This window comes from Simochromis diagramma, unplaced genomic scaffold (genome assembly GCF_900408965.1).
Source record: "Simochromis diagramma unplaced genomic scaffold, fSimDia1.1 OVJJ01000355.1, whole genome shotgun sequence".
Lineage (NCBI taxonomy): Eukaryota > Metazoa > Chordata > Actinopteri > Cichliformes > Cichlidae > Simochromis > Simochromis diagramma.
Genome location: NW_024387174.1, coordinates 2,408,458 through 2,430,064, shown reverse-complemented (window position 1 = coordinate 2,430,064; position 21,607 = coordinate 2,408,458). Strand labels below are relative to the sequence as shown.

Genomic DNA, 21,607 nt, shown 5'->3' with positions numbered 1-21,607 from the left:
CCAGACAAATATTGGCTCAGTTAGCAGGAAAAGCAGGACTTTAGCAGACATTTTTCAATTAAAATTATGGAACAAGCACAGAAAGAGTGTAAAGAGACTGGCATCACATAACTAATAATCCTCTGATTGGAAAGATATTAAAATCCAAATAGAAGGAGGAGAACAGTTTCTAACAAGAAAGAATAAGGAAGAAAAGCTTTTTGTCTCTGAAAGAGGACAGAGCACTGACTGACATTTATCTCCTGGAGATCCAGTGTCCAGGACGAGCTTTATTCTGGTCATAGAACAGTCTTATCCCTAAATGCTGGTTTCCACGCAGAGCCGGCACTTAACAGGAATCAGCTGATTGTAAAGATTTGAGCCAAAGCCAAAAGCTTTTAGGGGCTCATGTTTCCCCCAGGAAACAGTTCACATCAGCATTTATAGATAAATTCATTCACTCAAGTATTTGACACTGTTTTAATTAAACCACAAGAATGAACATATATCAGGACAGAGTACCTGAAAGAGAAGCTGTAAGATTTTGGTATTAGATGACTTTGTGAGCACCTTTCTGAACCCTCAGCCTTGACATTAGTTTTTGTTCATTTTTGTTTTCTCAAAGCCAGAAACGACCAGAATAGGATGAGAGACTCCATGAAAAGAAGCTGTCACGTGACCCTCTAAAAACATGACATGTCTGAGTTAAATTAGCTTTTGTGTTTGTTTTTCGGAGGAGAAATCCACAAAAGCTTCCGAAGTAAAGAGCCGGTCTCGTCGTCAGCTGCCGGAAACACCCAGAGAGCGAGCGGTTACAGGCGTGAACCCAGGCCAGCCTCCACAGTGTCTCTGAGCACCGCCTGCTGTGGAAACCAGGACACTTATTAAGGTTAACCATTCATCTCCGTGTCCTCCTTTGTGCCTCAGCCTCATTCCCTCAGCTTGGTTTACTCGTGTGTCCTCAGCTGTTTTCATTTTTTCTGAATAAAAGCTGCCCTCGGGACATAAAGGAGCCATCTCCGGTTCCACAGGCGATTTAAGTGATTTTGAAAGTGATGTGGGTGGGTGTGGCCTTCCTGCGCTGGTGAGAGACCTGGCTGCTGCATTGTATATCTTTACTTTATGATCAGACTGCACATAGTTTATCATTGATGGTAAATCTATTATTACTTTAAGTATCCTGTCAGAAGCAAAGAAAGATTTTAGCAACACCGGTTTAACCCTGGAGCAGTGGTTCTTAACCTTGTTGGAGGTGCTGAACCCCCCCAGTTTCATATGAACCCCTCTTCAGTGAAAAATAAAATACGATTTTTTTTTTTTCAAATTCAAGACATACATATGTTTTTTACTGGTGCACAAAATGAGCCGAGCATGTCACGGCAGAGGCTCTGCCGAACCCCTGAGACCGACTCACCGAACCCCTAGGGTTCAATCGCACCCAGGTTAAGAACCACTGCCCTGGAGGTTTACCTACCCCCAGTAAAACCAGTACAGAACTGCCAACCAGAAGCTGCAGTTCCTATAGTGGCCACGTGAGTTTACTGGCTCCAAAGTGACTCAGTCCCAGTAAACTCACATGTTAAAAAGCTTCAGTTCAGAGCAGAAATAAACATGTTTACAGGCTACAGGCTACTAAAGATGGTTTTGGTCTCTATAGCTAATTTTACCCAACTAGGCGAGTTTTTAACGAACTCGACTAATCCAGTTCTGCTGAACTGTAATGTTTGGGTGCTTTGAGGTGGATACCCGCCAGGCCTGGAGGTAACACTGTGCTAAATATACAAAATTCTAGTATTTTATTTACACATTACTTCAAAATAACTAGTTCCAGGGACGCAGCACCACATTTGACAGCTACATCGCCCTCTTGAAGCTGCCATAAAAAAAACAAATCAAATAAAAGTTTGGTTTTACTAAAAATAAATAAAAAGCCACATGTTGTAAGGGTTCTCCACCAGCAGGAAATTAAATTAGACCTGTTGTCTTCCACATGTCTAAGTGGTCAAAGTACTCAACCTCAAATTGCCCTGATGTGTCTGAGTGTTGATAGCATAGAATAAAAAGAATAAAAAGCATTTTACTGAGAAAATCATGGCGCTCTGAACTTCACACATCGATGCTAAAAAAAGAAAGAAACAATGAGAGCGTGGTAAAAAGGACAGCGAGTACTCAAATACTTCGGTGCAGCAATAAACCGGAGCATCTGAGGTTCGATCCAATAAAAGTACAGACTCAATGCTTAAATAAATACCTGCAGCTTAAACTTTATGTTCATTGTGTCATTGCTCTTAAAATTAGGCCAGTTTTAAATTTCAGCTACAGGTTGTTTTTCTTCCCAGGCGTATAATTCGTTTTTGTAATATTGTGTATGGAGACAGTCTCATGAGATGTTTTCATAGAATAAAATCATTGTCGTGCAGTAAAATGTGCTAATAAAAAGTAGGCTGCCCTTTGTGAAGCCTGGCTGCCTCCTCAGTGTTAGATTACTGCATTGTTGAACATCATGCTGAGTAAATTATTACAACTTCATCATTATGTGGCGGCTGCGGTACTTGTTTGTATTAATCATTTGAACCTAATGATAAAATAGAAGTTAGTCAGAAATAATAGACACATAATTCATTTGTGCCACACAGCTTTTGGTTTACAATCACAGACAAAGTTTACAGGATTCGTTTTTAAAGAGGTGGCAAAAACTAGACGATGGGTGTTCTGAGAAATCAGAAAAATGAGAAAACCTTTGTGGATCTAACAGAAAATGATATAAAATCCAAAGGAACAACAGTGGCCAGACCTCCTGCTTCCATAAACCTGAACCTGGAGGTGCGTGTCTGCCCAGCAACATTGAAGCATGAACGACTAATCTAGTCAATAATCTAATAATGGTAAAGAGTGGATCAAACCACTGCCAGGTGGTCACAGGGACGATAAAGCACCTGCTGTTGCATCAATATGACAACACAGTTTTGCTCCTGACTTGTTCCTCACTCATTCAAACACGAGTTGCACAGATACACATCAATGGTTTGATTCTAAGAAAACTAAACAGACTCATTTTCTTTAGTCTTTCATGTTGTTTAGTGTTTTTATGTCACTATTGGTGTGATTGCTTCAGCTAGAGGTGTGGATAGAAATATTAAATATTAAATGTGTTTTTTAAAGGTTGAGAGAAAATGGAGGGTGGAGAAAGATGGCACGATAAGCAGAGAATCATCTCTTCTTTCTGTATCATGTCGCAGGCAGAACGCCCAGTTTTTCTTCACAATAGACATCCCTGCTGTAGCTGCCCTCCTCCCCGTGTTTCCAGCCTTTGTCTGCAGGTGAGACTGAACCTGAAAGATGTTTTGTTTTGGCCGAGGCTTATAAATGCATCAAAGCCTCTTCCAGCTAGCTCATCTTCCCAAATCTGCTTCTCCAGAAGATGCAGCACAGCTCGGATGTGGCGGTGAGTCTCTCCAAAGCATCTCAGAGGATTTTATTTTCAAGTCTGAGAGCAATTTAGGTTATTTTTGTTAAATGTATGCATCAAAAAAGACTAAAACTTTCAAAATTCAACTGCATGTTTCATCCAGACTGAAAACTTTTTATACAATGTGACAGTAAAAATTGTGTTTTTAAAACATTTTAATGTTTTTAGTTCATAAATCTTTTGTCGGACTTGAATGATTATTTAAAACTGATTTTATGAAACAGACCCGGATGTGTCCGTGAGGGCATCGTGTTGAGTGTCCAGATGTTTGTTAGCGTTTGTCACATAGGACACTTATGCTTTTATATCTGTGTGGTGTGCCACAGGGGCCGGCTCTGGGATCGATTTCATGCTCTCCTCGTCTCCACTCGGGGCATAAATGTCACGGACGCAGCGTCTCTTAGCGTTTCTGTGCTGATGACACATGCATGTACCTGAACACTCCAACACTGGAATGTTGGCTTCTCTTAATAGCTGCCTTTTTACAACAGCATCATTTTATTTAGTTGATCTAAAAACAGAAATCATCAGTTGTGAAACTGTTAACAATCAGCTGGTTCTCTTCATTATCAAGTCTTTTGCAAAGAGTTTTCCATTTCTTGAATATTTATTTCTTGCATTTTGAACAGCGCAGCTCAAATCTAATGCAGTCGTGTTTAAATAGCTTCAGAAGCAAATCTTATTTAATATTTTTTTGAAAATGAGACTATTTTGTGCACTTTTATCTCATCGGGTCTGAATTACTTTAACGGCCTGTTTACTACTGAACATGAAATCCACTGAACACAGTACAGAGCTCGACAGATGCGATCACATCAGTCCTCTTTTAGTATCTTTACACTCTCAGGATGTTTGACAACAGATTTTACATTTCTGACCTCTAAGTACCAAATGCATCTTCTTCCTTCTCCAGATGCTGACGAGGTTGCTCGGACTGCTTGTCTTGTCCACCCTCTGCTCAGCCATGTGGGTGCAAAACTACACCAGACAATTCATTAGTGAAGAGGAAGGCTCCACATATGATCCCAACACCCACCACTGGCCTGAATCAGTTGACAGGCAGTTTAATGAGACTTCTAAGAAGCCTGATCACCCAACGGGAATCCCATCGTGGCCACCCGAGGCACGCAGCGGGCCTCTTATGATGCCTCCAACAGGACCCCCATTTCCACACTATGGCAACAACTCTGAAGGTCCCAACATGCCCAGGGTGTTTGGGGTCAGTAACCCACCTTTTCCACCCATGCCTGACACAACAATCTGTGACATGCTGCTAAATGCACCGGTACCCCCGCCGGCCGACCAGATTCCATTTTTTTGCATCTGTAAATACTGCAAAGGAACCGTAGGACCCAAAGGAGACCGCGGAGACCGAGGTCTTCCAGGTAACCTGATCACTTAAAGCACCTCAAACTAAAAACAACGATTAAAACGTAAAACTTGAAAATCATTCATGTCTGAACAAATGTCAAGGATTTAAAGCTTGAAGCAAGGCAGACAGCAAGGTTTGGAGGATGATTCCTCTTTAGTGATTTAATTCAAATTCAAATATCTGATTATATTGAAAGTAACCTGTCTTTAACTTTTGATCAGGTCCTCCCGGGAGCGCTGGAAGTAGAGGATTGATGGGGTTTCCAGGTCCCAGAGGGTTTACAGGCTCTCAGGGGATAAAAGGTGAGTTACACACCGGAGGGGTGTGTGAAGAAGCACATTTACAATAATCAGGGTCTTTAACATAAAAGTGTTTTTTTTACTTTCCACACTGAACTAATCAAACCGAGTTGCAACACAAAGCAACGCTGAAATTAAGAAGGGAAGAAAATGAGACACTGACTTCCTGTGATTTGAATTTATGCTTCTTCTCCTCACGTACTTTTCAAACGATACTGAATGAAATCCACCTTAAAACACCACAAACTGAATCTCATTTTTTTCTTTTTTGTTACTGTAACCTGTTGTCATCTTTAAATGTATCTTTCAAAAAAAGCTAATAAGCTTAAACTTAGAATTGTTGGTTTTTCACTCAATAAAATATCAACTCACCTTTGTCTTCTCTGTTTACAGGCCAGAAGGGAGAAATGGGGGAAAAGGGAATGCAAGGTGCAGCAGGTTTCACTGGCACAAAGGGAGATCGAGGATTTAAAGGTGGGTCTAGATGGCATTATGGAGAAGGTCACCCTATTTAAAGCGTGGTTGGTAATACATGGATATTCACACATTTGTGTGAATGTAATTTTATGATGGTTTAATGATTTAACATTAGTACAGGGTGGGTAAGGTTTGGGTTCAGGCATAAAAATGAGATGATTTGAGTGGAAGATTGTAATTCCAAAGTGCATCCTGGAAAGATCCAGATGGAGTCTGGGCAAACTGGCCAGCTTCATCAGTCTACATACAGAAAATGGAGAGAAATGTGGGGATTCTTTAGGATTTAACCCACCTGAGTAAATACTGTTGGAAATTGTTCAGTAAAATAAAGTGTTTAACTTGATCGTATTCTTGATGTATGCTGTGGCTGTTTCCAGGGGACAAAGGGGACCAAGGATCAATGGGACCCCCTGGTGCATCGGGCCCTCAGGGGGAATCTGGTATATGCCCTGCCACCTGCGAGAGTGTGCCAGGTGCACCTGGTACCCAAGGACCACCTGGACCAGCTGGAGCCCGTGGTCTGCCAGGGGTGCAGGGTCCTGATGGACCCAAGGGCATAAAAGGTGATAGGGGTGACATGGGTTTGCCTGGAAACCCTGGCAGCGATGGTGAGAAGGGTAATCGAGGTGAGCAGGGGGTGTGTAAGTGCACAAATGGAACAAATGGTGCTGATGGCAAACCAGGGCAAAAGGGAGACAAGGGGGACAAGGGTGATATTGGGTCCCAGGGTATACAGGGCACCATGGGGTTAAAAGGCAACCAGGGTGATATGGGTCTCATGGGGCCACCTGGGCCCTGCTCTCCAGCCATCCAGTCAGCATTCTCCGCCTGTATCAACGAGTCATTTCCAGCTCACAACTTTCCCATTCCTTTCCCACACATCCTTACCAACCAGCAAAACCACCTTAACCGAAACGGCATCTACACAGCCCCCGTCAACGGCACCTACATCTTCTCCTTTCACCTGTCAGTTGCTGTGAAACCGCTTAAAGTCGGCCTGTTCCGCAATTTCTACCCTGTAGCTAAAATAACAGAAGGAACCGTCCCATCCACCACAAGCCACACGGTGGTCCTCCACCTCTACATGGGAGACCAGGTTTGGCTGCAGGTGAAGGACCCCACCACCAATGGCATGTACACTGATACTGAAAGCACTAGCACGTTCTCTGGGTATCTGCTGCACCCCGACTCCTGCGAATTTCCTCTGGGCAGAAATCACTACTTCCCACAGCCACATCATGGACGCTACACCTGGGATGGTCCCGACCCTACCACCCCTCCACCAAATTAGTTTCTTTTCAGTTGCACAGTTATAGATGAGGCACAACAAGCATCCAATCAAATTCTCAGTGATTTTATAACTGCAAGTTTTAAAGGAGGGGTATTCTAGCAATGAAGCAATGACAATTGTTAAAATAGGTTTTTCTACCAGAGTTATGCTGAATACAAGTTATACTGTAGGACCACACTGTAGTTACTACTCAATTAAAAAAAAAATCAGGTTTTATTTCTTGGGTTAAATCTAATTCTGTTTGGTTGTTGAAGCTGGCATCACATAAAAGGAAAGGCCAGCAAAAAAAACCCAAACAATAAACACACAAAATCCTTGAAGTATTTGTCAACACTTAGCATGTTAGCATATCCAGGCAATTATTGTCAAACGTTGTCTAAATGAACCTTAATTCCAACTCTTCCTGGGACAATAAAAACAAGTCAAATGAAATAAAAAAGCGTTACAATGTTGCAGAATACTAATTTAAAAACGTTTTCACCTGGAAGTCATATGTCTAACAAACATTCTCCTGACTGCAAACATCTCTCGTCTCTTATGTCACACTTAGATGAGACAAAAATAAACTCCCCCTAAGATCAAGTCCTGTTTTACTGGTAATGCTAGTGGCTTCAAGTACTGGTTCCAACTAAAATATCTTCAATCACTATTTGAATGATTTGTGCTTACTGACTTTGACGAACCTCTCAGTTATCTGTCTTCTTGCAACAGTTTAAAGACAGGATGTGTATTCCCTGTGACAGATTGGAGGCCTGTCCAGGATGCATCCTGCCTCACACCCAGTGACCGCTGGGATCAGCTGACACGGAATTGGAAAAAAGAAAGAAAATTGATATAGAACAGCCATAATACCCTCCTTTTAAATGTGGCTATGATTCAACACTCATATGAAAATGCATCTCGGCTTGTATATGCCAGCATTTGATCATGCACTAATCAACTGTTAGAGCGCCCTTTTATCAGAAAGCTCATTTAGCAGCAGAGGTTTTAATATTTTTGATAGAAAATGTAAATACGTGGATCAGCTGCAGGCGATGGAATAACGTCACCACAGGTCTGTTGAGACGGAGGTTTTAAAAAGTTTACAGTGACGGAGCGGGAACAGAGCTGCGACGCAAACGAGACGTCGAGAAATGAAGAAGGCTGAAGACACGGCAATGAGACAAGTGCCGGCAAATTCTCCACAAAATCAGTGAAATTCTCTTCAGGTTCATCAAGTAAAAGAATCATAATCTCCACAGATCTCCACAGTACACATAAATATTTTAAAAGACATAAAGAGTGAGAACACGTGCCATTATTTTCTTAATGTTTTCTTAATTTTGAAGAAAATCTAATTTTGAATGTAGGATAACTGATTAAAGGCTTTTCTCGCTATTTTTAAGGTTTTATTTTTTTATTATATCATTTAAAACAAAAGTTGTACAATGAAGCTACCTGTGAAACTATCACCGCCTGATGTCTCGCTACATTAAACTTCCACTTTATAAAAGGTATAATCTGTAAAACCTGCGACACCATCAGGTGATGTTGGACGTGTGTTTGGGTTCAGACAGTAAACGGAGTGTGTTGCATGTGTAACAGGTTAAAGCATCGTTCACCTTCTCTGAGGTGTTTTCAGCGTCCACACCGTGTCGCCTGTTTGTGCTTCAGGTTGTTGCGATCTGTGCATCGTGGGCTTTGTTTGAAATTAAAAACTTTCACCTAAACTTTGTGTTGGAGTTATTTTCAGCAGCATTTTCTGGGTCCCCTGGTTCATTTGAAAATCCAAAAATTAACTTGTGACATGAAGCTCGTGTGCAGAGCAAAACCAGACATTGAGCCCGGCTGCTCCCAACAAACTCTCAACTTTAACACACTGCAGTTTATTCTGATTCAGCACTTACTGCAAATTCATCTGCTAATAAAAAATCTCCAACGATGATCATTTTTCACTTAAGGTGATTGTAAAATATGGATTGTTACAAAAAGAATACAACATTTTGTTTAACTGTGCATTTCATGACACTCACCTCACACAATAACAAAAGTTTTGTTTTGAATGCTGTTAAGAGTCCGGTGCAGTGTGAGCTGATGTAGATCTGCCGATGAAGAGTCTGAGCTGGAAGGAAATCACTGAGGGCAAAGATTACGAAGAGTTTTAATTTCTAATATTTTAATGTTCATTTGGAGCCTGAGTAACTGGATCAGCAGGGGTGTGAAATGTCCACGTTGAATTTTATTGTGTAATAATTAATGCTGCACTAGTTCAATTTGATGACCAGGATTTGTTGTTAGAACATGCATCTGCAAAGACTTCAGCAGGAATCGAGGGGCTTGGAGAACGACACAATAAACGAAGAGTCTCCACGGCTTTAAAAACAATTCACATTAAACCGAATCTTCACATCAGTGCTGGTCTTTAGATCCAGATAGAAAACACATTTTTATTCACTGGCTTTTGACTCAGTGGTTGACTGACTTGTATTTACTTATATTTTATTGTTTTCGCTATGTTTATTATTTTATCGTATTTATTATTCTTATGGTATCTATTATGTTTCTATCGTTCAGCACTTTGGTGTGTTTTTAAAGCGCTATATAAACGATGATGATGATGAAACTGCAGAATAAAAATATCAAAGCACTTTTTTAAAGAATGCCACATCAGTCCTCTGTATCTCACATGACCGTCACACATAAGAACCAGGAAGTAAAAGCTGAATATTTGAGATAAATTAATATGAAGGTAAATACACATTGATTAAATACACTAACAAATAAACAGGTTTAATATTTATTGTACAGTGGTGAGAAGGACCGAGACTGAATCCATATTTTCCACATCCTTCATCTATTTAACATTTCATTCAATTTAGTTTCATTATTTATCGCACCAAATCACAACAACAGTCGCCTCACGGCACTTTATATTGTAAGATAAAGACTCAGTAACACAACAGCTGGATCCAGTCGTCGGCTCCTGCCCCGCCCACATTTCAGCCATTCAGAACTTTAAACCAGAAAATGAGCAAAGAAGCAAAGAAATGAATAAATTAGCTTTATTGTCAGAGTTAAAAGTGCACTGTCGCACAAACACGTCTGGTTTGAGGGCCAGATTGAATTGATCCTTCTACATCAGTGTCTCTACAGTAAATCTGAACTCAAAGTCAGAAACACCTTTATAATCAGTTTCAGCCTCATTAAAACAGAAACTGTCTGCAGCAGTTTTCAAAAGACACAGAAATGACTTTAAATCTGAACATGAAGAGTGGAGCCAAAAAACCAAAGCACTACACAACAAACCTTTAAATAATGTTAAAGGGATTTTTTTAACTTTTAATATCAGGATCATTTCTGTGGTTCTGCATTTTAACAGGATGCTAGCTTCAAATTATTTGTCACCAAGTCTTTATTCTGTCCTCAGATCTGATGTTAACATCTGAAGTCCACTGGTGTCTAAAAACTCTGACTATTGGTTTAGACGTTGGATTTATTTATTTCTGAATCTGGCTGAAACCACGTGTTTACAAGCAGTTACAAAGGTAATAACTCAAAGTGATTCTGCAGCACTGCGGGTTTGTGCAGCATTTATCTCGCTTTAGGTCACCGGTTTGTTTTTTCAGCTATGCCCTGATGAACAAAAGCACAAAATCTGGAACCTAAACAGATATTTGTTTCCTCAGGAGCTTGAAGGAGACCGAGCAGAAGATGAAATAGAGATGATGGATGAAAACATCCTGCAGTGACGTAAAATACACCTGAAGGTTAAACATGCACAACCACAGGTATGCGCCTTTAAATCTTTTTCTAGCACAAACTCAAACTCCCAGCATTCTTTGTTTCACCCTCTTTCACTCTCTCTCCTCTATTTCTCTTTGGGCGCCATGTCGTCACCACCGGAAACGTTGCCTTCCTCGTCGTCATCATCGCCGATGATCCCCTTCAGGTAGGAGCGCTTGAATTCCTCGAACACAATCTCCTCCTCCTGCTCACTACAGACAGCAGCAGCGTTTCAGAGAAAGTTAGTGTTTAAAGCAGCACATCAGCCCTACAGTTATCACATCAGGGACACAGAGCAGGATGGGGAAAGCTGGGACACGAGACAGCACAAACTACAGACTTAGTCTACGTTCACGCTGCAGGTCCTGATGCTGAATTCCGATTTTTTGATTAAATCCAATTTTTTTGTCTGGTTTATTACCCTACAAATAAAATGTGACAGCAAACGCACTCCAGTGTGAACGGTTCACGGCCCTCAAAGCGGCCCGCATGCACAAAAGAAGATGTCATACTCAGTGCGCTCTGTTCACGGAAAAATAGCGGCTACAGAGTTAGTAGGTGTTGTTGCAGCAGTCTGTCAATTTCTGCACAGTCGTAACCGACAGAATTTTGACAGATTCATTAGAGAAAGAAGGACACAGAAAAAACGAGAGCTTTAACAATGGCCTTGTTTGGAGCAGTGGCTGCTGCCTCCGTGCAGAGGTATATATGGACACGGAGTCGGAACCAGCAAACACGCCGCCATGCTTTCTCGTTTGTCTTCTCCGGGGCTGATAATTAGCTTTTGTCTTGTGTCAGTGATGTAAAAGACGGATTTAATGCAACATGACCATCAAACAGCAGTCGCTTTCTGAAACCTCAGATATGTATCGGATTCAGTGTCACATATGAAAGTGACCCAGGTCGGATTTGAAAATATCGGATTTGTGCCGTTCACACCGTCACACCTTGATGGGATATGGGTCGCACAGGGTCAAAAAAGTCGCCTGCAGTGTGAACGTAGCCTGAGACTTCAGCTGTGCATCCACAGAGCAACACTTTGATGTGTTTCACGTTTCTTCTTTGTCACGTTTGGCCTTGTGTTAACCGATGGAGCCCAGGTCCACCTCACAATCGCTGTATGTCAGGTTTGAGGTGGCATCTGAGCCACAAACAGCCCACACAACATCTGCTAGAGCTGCAGCTGAACTGACGCAGCCCAGATGTGTCTGACCTCAGACCACATCAGCACGACTCTTAGTAAACCTTTACTGTCTTTACCATCTAGTCACATATACTAGACTGTGTGAAGGAGATTTTCTCCCACTTTACGCTGTGACCCGTTCATCCACAATAATGAAACATGCTGAGATTCATCCTAAAAAGGAGAAAGAGATGATTTTTTAGCAGTATGTCATTTTTTCCTGAGTCTTCATCTCTTCAGCACTGAGGGAATCAGAAGAATTAGAAATTATTTCAGGAAAAAAGTTAAAAAGCTTGGAGAACTTGAACGTGAAGAGCGTGTCTGGCAGTTTCGGTGGGTACAACTTTCTAACCTTCGCCTTGTTTTCAGTTTTAAACTTGTCCACATTTTATCACTGGTTTGTTGTGACAATGGAGGGAACTTAAAAACCATGAACCTTTTTTTTACATTAACAGTAAAACAAAATACTTTTTAGTGTTTGTTTGGCGTTTTTTGTCCTCCTCCAACAACATACTGTAAAAAGTATTAGATTACTGCCATCCTGACAGAGCTTTAAGGTGGTATTTTCAGTTTCTTCACATATTCTGCTGTGAATAAACCAGAAAACGTGTCAGGGAGGCCACACAGAGCTTCCAACCAGCTGTGTTAGCTTTTTGTTTCCAAGTGTGATGTTACGTCGATGTTGCGTGTCCAAATGAAGCCTGTGTCGAGGCCCGTATCGTGCTTCAGAACATCACGTGACCGAAGATAAACGAGGCCCCGTTTGCCTTAAATGACGTGACTGCCTGTGATTGAAAAGATTCTCTCAGAGAGGATGTTCAGTTAGCTGTCTTCGACTAGGAGTCCTCATCATCTTCCATTTTTGTTTCTAATCCGATGAACTTTTTCTTAGCTGGACTTTTCTTCGGTTTTAATCTGCTCTGTAACTCTGGTAATCTGATCGACTGATGTGAAGGAAAAGATGGAAACAAAAAGACTGGATTGACCTCTCAGCCATTTCTCACACTGTGGAGGAAAGAGGACACAAAGACACCGAACACTGAAGAACAAACAAAGGGAAGCTGATACTGCTGATGAGGACAGGAGCTGGCAGAGAGGAAGCCCTTAAAAATGCTGATGAAGAGATAAAGATCCTGAAACTCAATCCTGCCCCTGGATAAAAGGAACAAAAGCAACATCGGGCACAATAAACACGACGATGTTCGTCCTCAGCTAATCTGCTGCCTCTGACTCGATCGTGTTCACTGCTTCAGTCTCTTCCAACCAACACGGCGCATAATCACTAGAACAATTCAGGGTGTCTTCCATGGGGATAAAATCATTGTTTATATTCTTTTTAAATTTAACTTTTTTTCAGTTGTTAATATTCTTGCAGCAGGTACTCATGCAAGTGTTTCCAGCAGAGCTATCGACATGTTGTGGATTACGCTCCAGTGCTGTGTCGATGGAAAATATGTTTCAAAGTTACACAAGACCAGATAAACAGAAATTATTTTGCATATTTACCTCTCCTTCACTGATGGCAGCAATAAAGAAAAAACAAACAAAGAAGTTTGAACAAATTTCTACAAAATGAACACAGTTTTGTTTTCTCTGAGCGTCTCTCCTAAACGTCACACGGACCAATTTCAGATCTTCTCTGGCCCAACCAAACCTTAAATTTAAACCCTTTGTTATCTGATATCCACCTTAGTCGAATCTTTAATGTTGACATTTAAGACTTGACTAATTTATTTGATCTGTTTTCACTTGAAATCGGTTTACTATGAAAATAAACTGCAGTTCTTTTAAGACCCAACAGAGGGCGTTACCTCCCACTTTGAGAACCACTGAGGATTCAGGAAATCTTTTCCTTTCATGCTGAGTTACTCACTCTGGAAAATTTCTTTAACTTTTTTTTTTGCAACTTAATTTCTTACATACATAAAACTGTATATAAGCATATGTGTTATACTGATATAATATTGTCTATATAATGATCTGGTTTGACTTTGGTACAGATGTGCACAGCTGCTGTAAACATGAGGACATTTGCAGTTTTACCTGCATCTGGTTTGGTGTGCATCAGTTTGAAAGGAACTTCCAGACCGACCTCGCTGCAGAGTAAAAGCAGAACAAACATTTCTGTCTCATCATTTAATGTCTGATTCATCCTGCAGCAGTTTGCTGAGTGTCTTCAGCTCATGTTGAGCAATACTGCTGATCCTAGAAACTGAACATCGTAGTAACTATCAGTGAAAACAAGGACACATGAACTCACCTCGAGCCCATCATCCTGTGAGCATGTTGGAGACAAAGATCAGAACAAGTAGAAACACGTTTACATGCAGTGACAACAAGGACAGGACGTTTGAACACGAGTACATTCAGCTTCAGTGCTTTTCATTCCTCTACGCACATCAGGATACTACAAGAAATGAAGCCACATTTCAAACACACGAAGAGGAGAGACTGACCCTCCAACGATGAGCTTCACCATGACTCTGTACGAGACCATGATCCCCAGAACCTCCTTCAGCACGCCGTCTTTGACACTGAAACGGAAAAAACGATTGAAAGCTTCTTTTTTTAAAATCCTAACTGAGCATCAACGTTTGGAGCTGACTGACTGCTCACATGCTCGAGGAGGCCAGGTTGGTGTCTTCATGCTTCAGTTTGCCATCCAGAGCGATGCCCCTCCTCTCCCTGTTGTTGGCCAGCAGAGGCAGCATCGTGTAGACTTTCTGCAGCGTCGCTCCAGGAGACACCGAGTCCCTGACGAGAAAGAACAGATAAGCTTTAAAGGAAACACACAAAATAATCAAAAGGTTAAAATATCAGCAAAATTTAATGTTACATTTTTTACAAAATTCTGAGAAGTCCTGTTGATTTACTTTAAAAGATCAGAACTATAAGGTACAATGAACCTGAAGGTGTCTAACAATATGATGAAAAGCACAATAAACAATTTGATCCTTGTTCGAATCGATTCTGATTAAAAGTGGATTGCAATGGTTCAGATCAAACAATTAAAGGAAGTGTCTGTATTTTCTGTCCACTTTGTTCAAATTTATAGATCCTAAAAAGGATAAAAGGATAAAAATAATATTTCAATATCTAATGATTAACCTGCTCGTGTGGAAGTCAGTTTTTCTTTTTGGGAGCAACAAAAAAGATAAACTGCACGATACAGGTAATGAGTTCAGTGTGTCCTGACTTTTACCCAGAATCCTCGATATCCACGCATTTGGCATAGCTGTCATTGGAGTACAAAACCACGTTGGCAATCTGGTCAACTGGGAAAGACAAGACACAAAAAGACATGATGTTTAAGACATCAACTCTGATGTGTTTCCACATGAACCTCTGCGAAATAAAATGAGCTCTTAAGTGTCGCGTTTACCGGAGAGGATGATGTTCTTGATGTTCTTGCTGGAGTTGTTTGTGACGCTAACGTGAACTTTGATGGGCTCACCGTGATAGTAAATCTGAAACAGGACACAGGGTCGGAGGACGTGAGCAGTGTCAGGATTATTCCCTGAAACTGATCAAAAACTAGTTGAAAAGGGAAAAAAGTCACAGAAACCAACAATGAAACCCGCCAAACCCTTCATGTTCGAGTAGCAGATAAAAACACGCCAAAGCTATGAAGTATCTGATCAACTGAAGCTTCAGACTTTGGACCCACCTCTTTGTCCAAACTGGCCTTGACGTGCAGCGGTTTGTCCGACATGACAAAGTCCCTGGTGGTCTCGACAGAGGGCGCTATCCCCTCGCCCTCCGGAGCGTACTGCACCTTCCTGAGCATCAGCTTCACTGTGCTCCTGTTGTACCAAAGAGGACAAAAGCATCCACGTTAGATATTGTTCACTTCCAGCTGTGTTCCCGGCTCCTACCGTCCGATCAGACCCGCTGACACTCACCGTTTGCGTACTTTGGCGTCCTGGCTCTCAGCGCTGAACGCCTTAATCTCAAACTCCACAGCACATTGCTGCAGAAGAGGAGAGACGAGAATGCTTCACCAGCCTGTGAGGCATTCGTGTCATCACTGCTGACTCATGAGTTTGAATCTTACCTTTCCGACATCACTGGGTGCTGGCTGCAGGGCCACTGAGCACGGCAGGTTATCGGGGAACTGCAAAGAAGAAAAACAAACGTATGGACTGTATGGAGACTGAGACAGAACCAATCATTTCCTCTTATGTGCCAGCATGTTAACGTCTGTCTGTGATCCATGAACCAGTCACTTGTCCTTAACGGTTACAGTGATGATGTCACCACACTGGGCCTTAACGTTCAGCTCAGGTAGCAGAACGTCGAGCCGTCTCAGTTATTCTTATTCTTTCTGCCACAAAATCTCACCACACACCTGAGATTTGGCAAAAACATGACTTTAACCCAACACGCATGCACCTGAATGTCTATGTGATTTTCTCCTAAGGCTGTAGTTCCTGTCCGTGTTGCACTGTGTGCTTAAAAGGATTTTTTTGTCTTCATCTCATCCATCTCTGAGTACTTTTCCCTGCTTACTTCAGCAGATTTAAACTCAGGACTTCGGCTGTTTTCAGTTTATTTCTATTTGAAGTTTCTGCCTGTCTGCAGTGCCGCTGAAGTGTCACCTCGAAGAAGAACGGGTATGAGTTGTTTCCCAGCTTGCGCAGGAGCTTGGCCTGGACTCTGGTGTGGATACCCTTCTCGCGGTCCTGCAGGGGCGGGTACACCTGCCGGGTGGCCAGGTACAGCTCCCTGCGGAAGGCGATTCCCATCACATCCATGTCATCTCTGCCGTAGCGGAAGGTGCACGACAGCGTGACGAACACTAGAGGGCAGAAGAGACAAATCAGTTCAAAAATCTCCTTTATATTTTTATATTTATATGACTGGAATCTCTTTGAATCAGAGTCCAAACAGTCAGGTAGGCAGCGATTTCGTTATTTTCATATTTAACCAAAAAACAATGAGAAGCAACTTTTCAAAGACTCGTCAGGCTGAGTATCAGGAAACTGCAGCTGAAATAATGAATCTAGATGTAACTCTTTTAATCCAGTGTGGCTGTGGCCATGGACATATATGCAAAAGAAACTGTCCAATAAAATGAGCTCTGGTGTTTTGTACAGACCTTTCCTCCCCTGCAGGGCCTCCGGGTCAATGAGGATGACGCCATCTAGTGGTAAAAATGAGATTTTCAATAAAACAAATTTACACTTTCATGTAAAAGGATGATCAAAATATTCAAACAGCAACGTAAAGACATAAATAGATGCAATAAAGTCTCAATCCATATGCTAACATAGCTGGACATTATAAATGCCATTTATTTTAATTTGTGCTGGTTATTTACTTTGATTATTAGTTTGATTTACCAGAAGTCCAGCTGTCATGTTTCTATTCTCAACTTTGAGTTCAGTAAATTACACAGAAAATTCAGCTGAACAGAAAACCCCCCAAACAAGCCAAAGGCTCTGCAGCATCAGTGCTGGGGTCCGCGCTACATCACAGGCAATGTCGAGGTTTTTCCCCCATTTAAACAACAGACTCACCCAGTGGTTCCACAGAATCAACACGGTCCACAAAGTCTCTTTTCCCCATGTAGACTCCAACCTGAAGGAGGAAAGAAAGACTTGAAACACCACATCCAGGAAGCATCACCCGCTGATGCTAAACACACCTCAGTTTGTCCAGTTTGTCTGCTCCAATTTGCTTAATGACCGAGGTCTACAATGACCGTGATCTGAGTGCAGACACCTGCAGCTCAGGTGGGACATAGCTCAACTAATAAATCCGAGTCGGCATCACAACAGGTCTGATATCTGATCCTCCTGAAGAACAAACGGATGCAGAAAGTACACGTGGGCTGGTTGGAGGGACTCCCACACACTCGAAAGAAGTTAGAGGCGAGGTCAGAGGAAACATCAGTCAAGAAACTTTCAGCTGATAATTCTAAAGTGAATTCAGCCTTTCAGCAGAAACTGTGTGATGAGACTGACCAGCTGGTGACATATTCATTGTTTCTGTTGTTTTGTTGTTGTTTATTTAGAATAACTGAACAAGAATATTGTTTAAAAATTAAAATAATGAAAAAAATTTAGAAAAAAATGTTTACATTAAAAACTCGATAATATTCAGACTGATGTGAAACAGACAAACTGCAAAAGCTAAAGCGATGGAAGCATTTTGGTAAATATGAAGTTAACATATAATGAATAATTCATTCTTTGTTATTATTTATTCAGATTCATATCTTTTCTAATAAAAGACAAAGCGCTCTCCAGCAGTGTCACCTGAGCGTTAGCATTTCCGACAGGCATGATGTTTTTGTTATCCAGGTGTTCCCAGCCTGTGGGAGAAGGCCTCACGTTATACTGACAGAGCTCAGCACAGACTGTACTGAGGTCAGACATGTGCTCGACAAACAGAGCGAAGCCCTCGCTGCAATAAAGCCATCATAAATCAGCTCACGTTGTCGTGTCGACCTTCAGAGGATCAGTGAGCTGAGCTGCTTCACAGAATTAAAGTTACTTTCATTGAAGCGCTGGAGAGAGAGAAGGGCGTCGGAAATGATGTCTTCTATATACAGAAGCAGCAGCATTAAGAGTTATATTTCCACTCCAACCACAGCCTGTTTCTTCACTGGGACATCCTCGTTGTGCTGCTCAGTGTAGTGTGATTACACAGGATATTACTGCTGGTGGTAGAATGCCACTGTGGCAGTTAGATTTAGGCCTGTGCCACAATTTAACCATAAAGCCATGACTACATACAAATGACATCACTTGTCTTTTGTTGCTGATGATTGGTTCCAGGCTTCAGCCAATAAAAAGAATTCTTTGCTCGCCACTTCCACGCTCACCTCAAAGCTGAGACTTGTTACTCATTATACATTTGAAGTTTTGTTTTAACTGTTTGCTTTGTTAGATTTAAGAATCTCAGCTATTAGGGTTGGGCTTATTGCAACATCGTGGTTTGGATTAATGCCCTGAGGTCGTCACCGGTGACGAGCCTAACACTGACAATACGACACATTCAGACAGGTTTAAGGCTCAGAGAACCTTTGATGATAGATCTCACAGAGAGGCAACGAGGCAACCTTTAAATGATTCAGGTTCACCTCCACCTGTTTCCCAAATTAAAAATCTCTTAACAGAAATTCTATAATGAGACGATTCTGGCTTCTGTAAATGTGTCTCTTTGTCATGTGGCTAAAACAAAAACAAAAGTGTAGATGTACAGAGTTGAAAAGAAAAGGACGAGGAAGAAGCAAAAGAAAAAGAAAAGAAGTCTTGAAAATGAAGCTTTTCATTGATAAATATCAGAGAATGCAGTTTAGTTGTATGACAACATTTCAGCTGACAGTCATGAATAAACATGACTGTCAGCTCCTTTCAGTCTGGAAAGTCCTTTCAGGAAAACACTCACGGTTCTAATTTTACTGAGAAAACTCAACCAGCTCACCGACTTGTCCTTGCAAACCTTCTTGAAAATCACATTTTTGGTGCTCATCTTGGTTCAGACTGAAGGAGGCTGGTCCGCGGTGCCTGAATGAAAGAAAGGAATAACTTGACTGACAAAGTGCGACATCACAGCAACGTCTAAAACTCAAAATGTTTGAAAATAAATTCTGTCTAATTCTTGATTTACTCAACAAATTAACAAAAAGTCAAGTTGATGGTGAACTAAAAATCTGTAAAACCTTTTCTTGCCAACCAAATATTGTCTTTGTCCTCCACGTGTGAGCTACAAACACACCTCAGTTATATCTTTCACTAAAAAAAAGCCAGTTTCCATAAAAATGGCCAGTGAGAAACATTTTCACTGATTGAAAATAGAAGTAGTCAGTAGTTCCTGTGACACTGCTAGAAACGTGTAACCAGGAGAGATTTGGACACCAAAGATGAAGAAAACAGGAAGTTAATCAGGGAGAAATATGAGTCAGTTTGTCACAATGTACATGTGGACTGTAAGTTCATTCAGGTACATATTTATTCTTATACAAGCCCTGCGATAGACACCAGGGTGTACCCCACCTATCACCCTGAACTGAAAGCAGAAGAGGATGGATGGACAGATGGATGGAATTATATGTACAAAAAGTCACATTTTCACAATGTGTTATTTATCTACTTCTTTGTTTGTTTGTCCATCCACACGGATAAACGATTTCTCCTTGCTGATTTAATTACCCTGAGGTAACCGAGAGGTTTGATCAGACTTAACTCAGTTAATCCTGTTAAAACCTTCTCAGAAGTCTGTGACCTCGTCTCAGTGAAAGCTACACCTGCTAACATCTTCAAAATCGGTCCAGGGCGACGTGAGGAAGTCTGCATCCACGAAGAAACGTCGTACTTCCAATAATAACAACAACTGAATAAAGAGCACATGTCAGTGCTACTCATTTGTATTCCAAAATCTGACTGAAATAAGATGATTTTTTAATGCAAAATAATTTCTCATGACATCAAAAGTAATCAGCAAAAAAAAAAAAAAACATCCACAATTTGAGAAATCAGTAGTTTCTTCATTCAGTCTTAAATGTGTCTGAAGTCCCAGAAATCATTTTTTGCTTAGAAATAAAACATGTCACATGTGTAGCCCAGTTAGTTTTATTTAATTTTAGTTTTATTTGTCCTACAATATGAAGAATAAACATTTACTTTTTAAACTCATGGACAAACTTTTTTTAATTTGAGTCTTTGTCTTAAATTAAGTGACAAAAAACCAAGTGACAAACTTCACCCAAATAATCAGATAAAGTGAGTTTTAATTATGTATTTTAATATTTTGACATTTATTTCTAAGCTTGAACATGAAACCTTTGATCCTGAACTTTGAAGATAATTGTGTCTATTTTAGTTTGAAACTGAATAATAAAACAGAAGCAGAAGAATTATTTTGTTTTAAGATAAGATACCTTTATTAGTCCCACAAGGGGAAATTTTGAGGATATTAAATAAAGCGTCACTTTTTGTTGTTTTGGTCTTTAAAGTTTCTCACAGCAGAGCTCTCTCTGTCTCTCTCTCTGTCTCTCTCTGTCTCTCTCTGTCTTTGTTGGAATCACAGGCTTTTGCTCCTTTTCAGGGCTCCTGGAGGAAACTTTAGCAGCTCAGTTTAATAACAGTTCCTTTTGTACTGACAGGTTTAATCTGAAAGACCCTCCAGGATCTACAAATGTAAATATAAAACAGGAACACCTTGGATGTGTCAGAGGACTCACCTGTGGTGCGCAGGTGTGCCGAGGCTGGATCAGAGACAGGAGTCTGTCCCCGAGGCTCTATATGTAAATGCCTGCTGTCCTTCACAGCTTCTCTCAGCCAATCAGGTGACCCAGCGGTGAACTTTGACCAGCCCTCGGGACCTCCCTCCCACTTTCTTCACCTACAAACCTCCACGCGCAGACAGATGGACAGACAGACAGAGACAGACTTCAGTGAATGAGCTGACTGAGAGGATTGAAGCTGGTTATCCTCAGTCAGCACAACGAGGCTGGATTAGACCGACGGACGTGACAGAGTGAGGAGGTGCAGGGAACAAAACGTGCTTTCAGCCTGTGTTTTACTTCACGTTATCTCTTTTAACCCATTCAGCTTTCATCAGCTTTACACATTTAAGGTGCTGAATTATTTCTGTCAGGGCAAATGTATTCATGCACTTCAGCTCATGCAGTGGAAGGTTTTGAAAGTGATGTAAAATAAGGATGAGCATTAACAAAATAAGTTAATGACTGATAATAAAAAATAATCTTTATTGTAAGATTTATTATAAACATCCTTTATTAAAAGTGTTAATTGATTACTTTGGG

The 21,607-nt window shown here is 41.1% G+C and overlaps 2 protein-coding genes across 5 annotated transcripts; one reads left to right on the top strand and one right to left on the bottom strand.

Annotated features, from left to right (window-relative positions):
- The first annotated feature begins 3,217 nt into the window (after positions 1-3,217).
- LOC120744798 (inner ear-specific collagen-like) lies at positions 3,218-8,596 on the top strand. Its single transcript, XM_040049366.1, has 5 exons — positions 3,218-3,424; positions 4,362-4,833; positions 5,042-5,122; positions 5,513-5,593; positions 5,974-8,596. Exons 1-5 carry the CDS (start codon positions 3,401-3,403, stop codon positions 6,885-6,887), a joined length of 1,572 nt encoding a protein of 523 aa, XP_039905300.1. The 5' UTR covers positions 3,218-3,400; the 3' UTR covers positions 6,888-8,596.
- A 1,381-nt stretch (positions 8,597-9,977) lies between these two features.
- Positions 9,978-21,197, bottom strand: saga (S-antigen; retina and pineal gland (arrestin) a). 4 transcript variants are annotated; one of them, XM_040049408.1, is made up of 16 exons: positions 21,023-21,196; positions 19,264-19,346; positions 17,352-17,412; positions 16,931-16,975; positions 16,431-16,630; positions 15,887-15,946; positions 15,735-15,802; positions 15,500-15,635; positions 15,215-15,299; positions 15,035-15,107; positions 14,449-14,586; positions 14,289-14,366; positions 14,093-14,107; positions 13,876-13,928; positions 13,339-13,348; positions 9,978-10,861 (listed from the first exon to the last, which is right to left on the bottom strand). In XM_040049408.1, exons 2-16 carry the CDS (start codon positions 19,309-19,311, stop codon positions 10,735-10,737), a joined length of 1,197 nt encoding a protein of 398 aa, XP_039905342.1. In that variant the 5' UTR covers positions 19,312-19,346; positions 21,023-21,196; the 3' UTR covers positions 9,978-10,734. The 4 variants fall into 4 exon arrangements, with proteins under 4 accessions (XP_039905342.1, XP_039905344.1, XP_039905343.1 ...); XM_040049410.1 differs by lacking the exon at positions 13,339-13,348; XM_040049409.1 differs by lacking the exons at positions 19,264-19,346; positions 21,023-21,196 and adding an exon at positions 17,480-17,827.
- Positions 21,198-21,607: the final 410 nt, after the last annotated feature.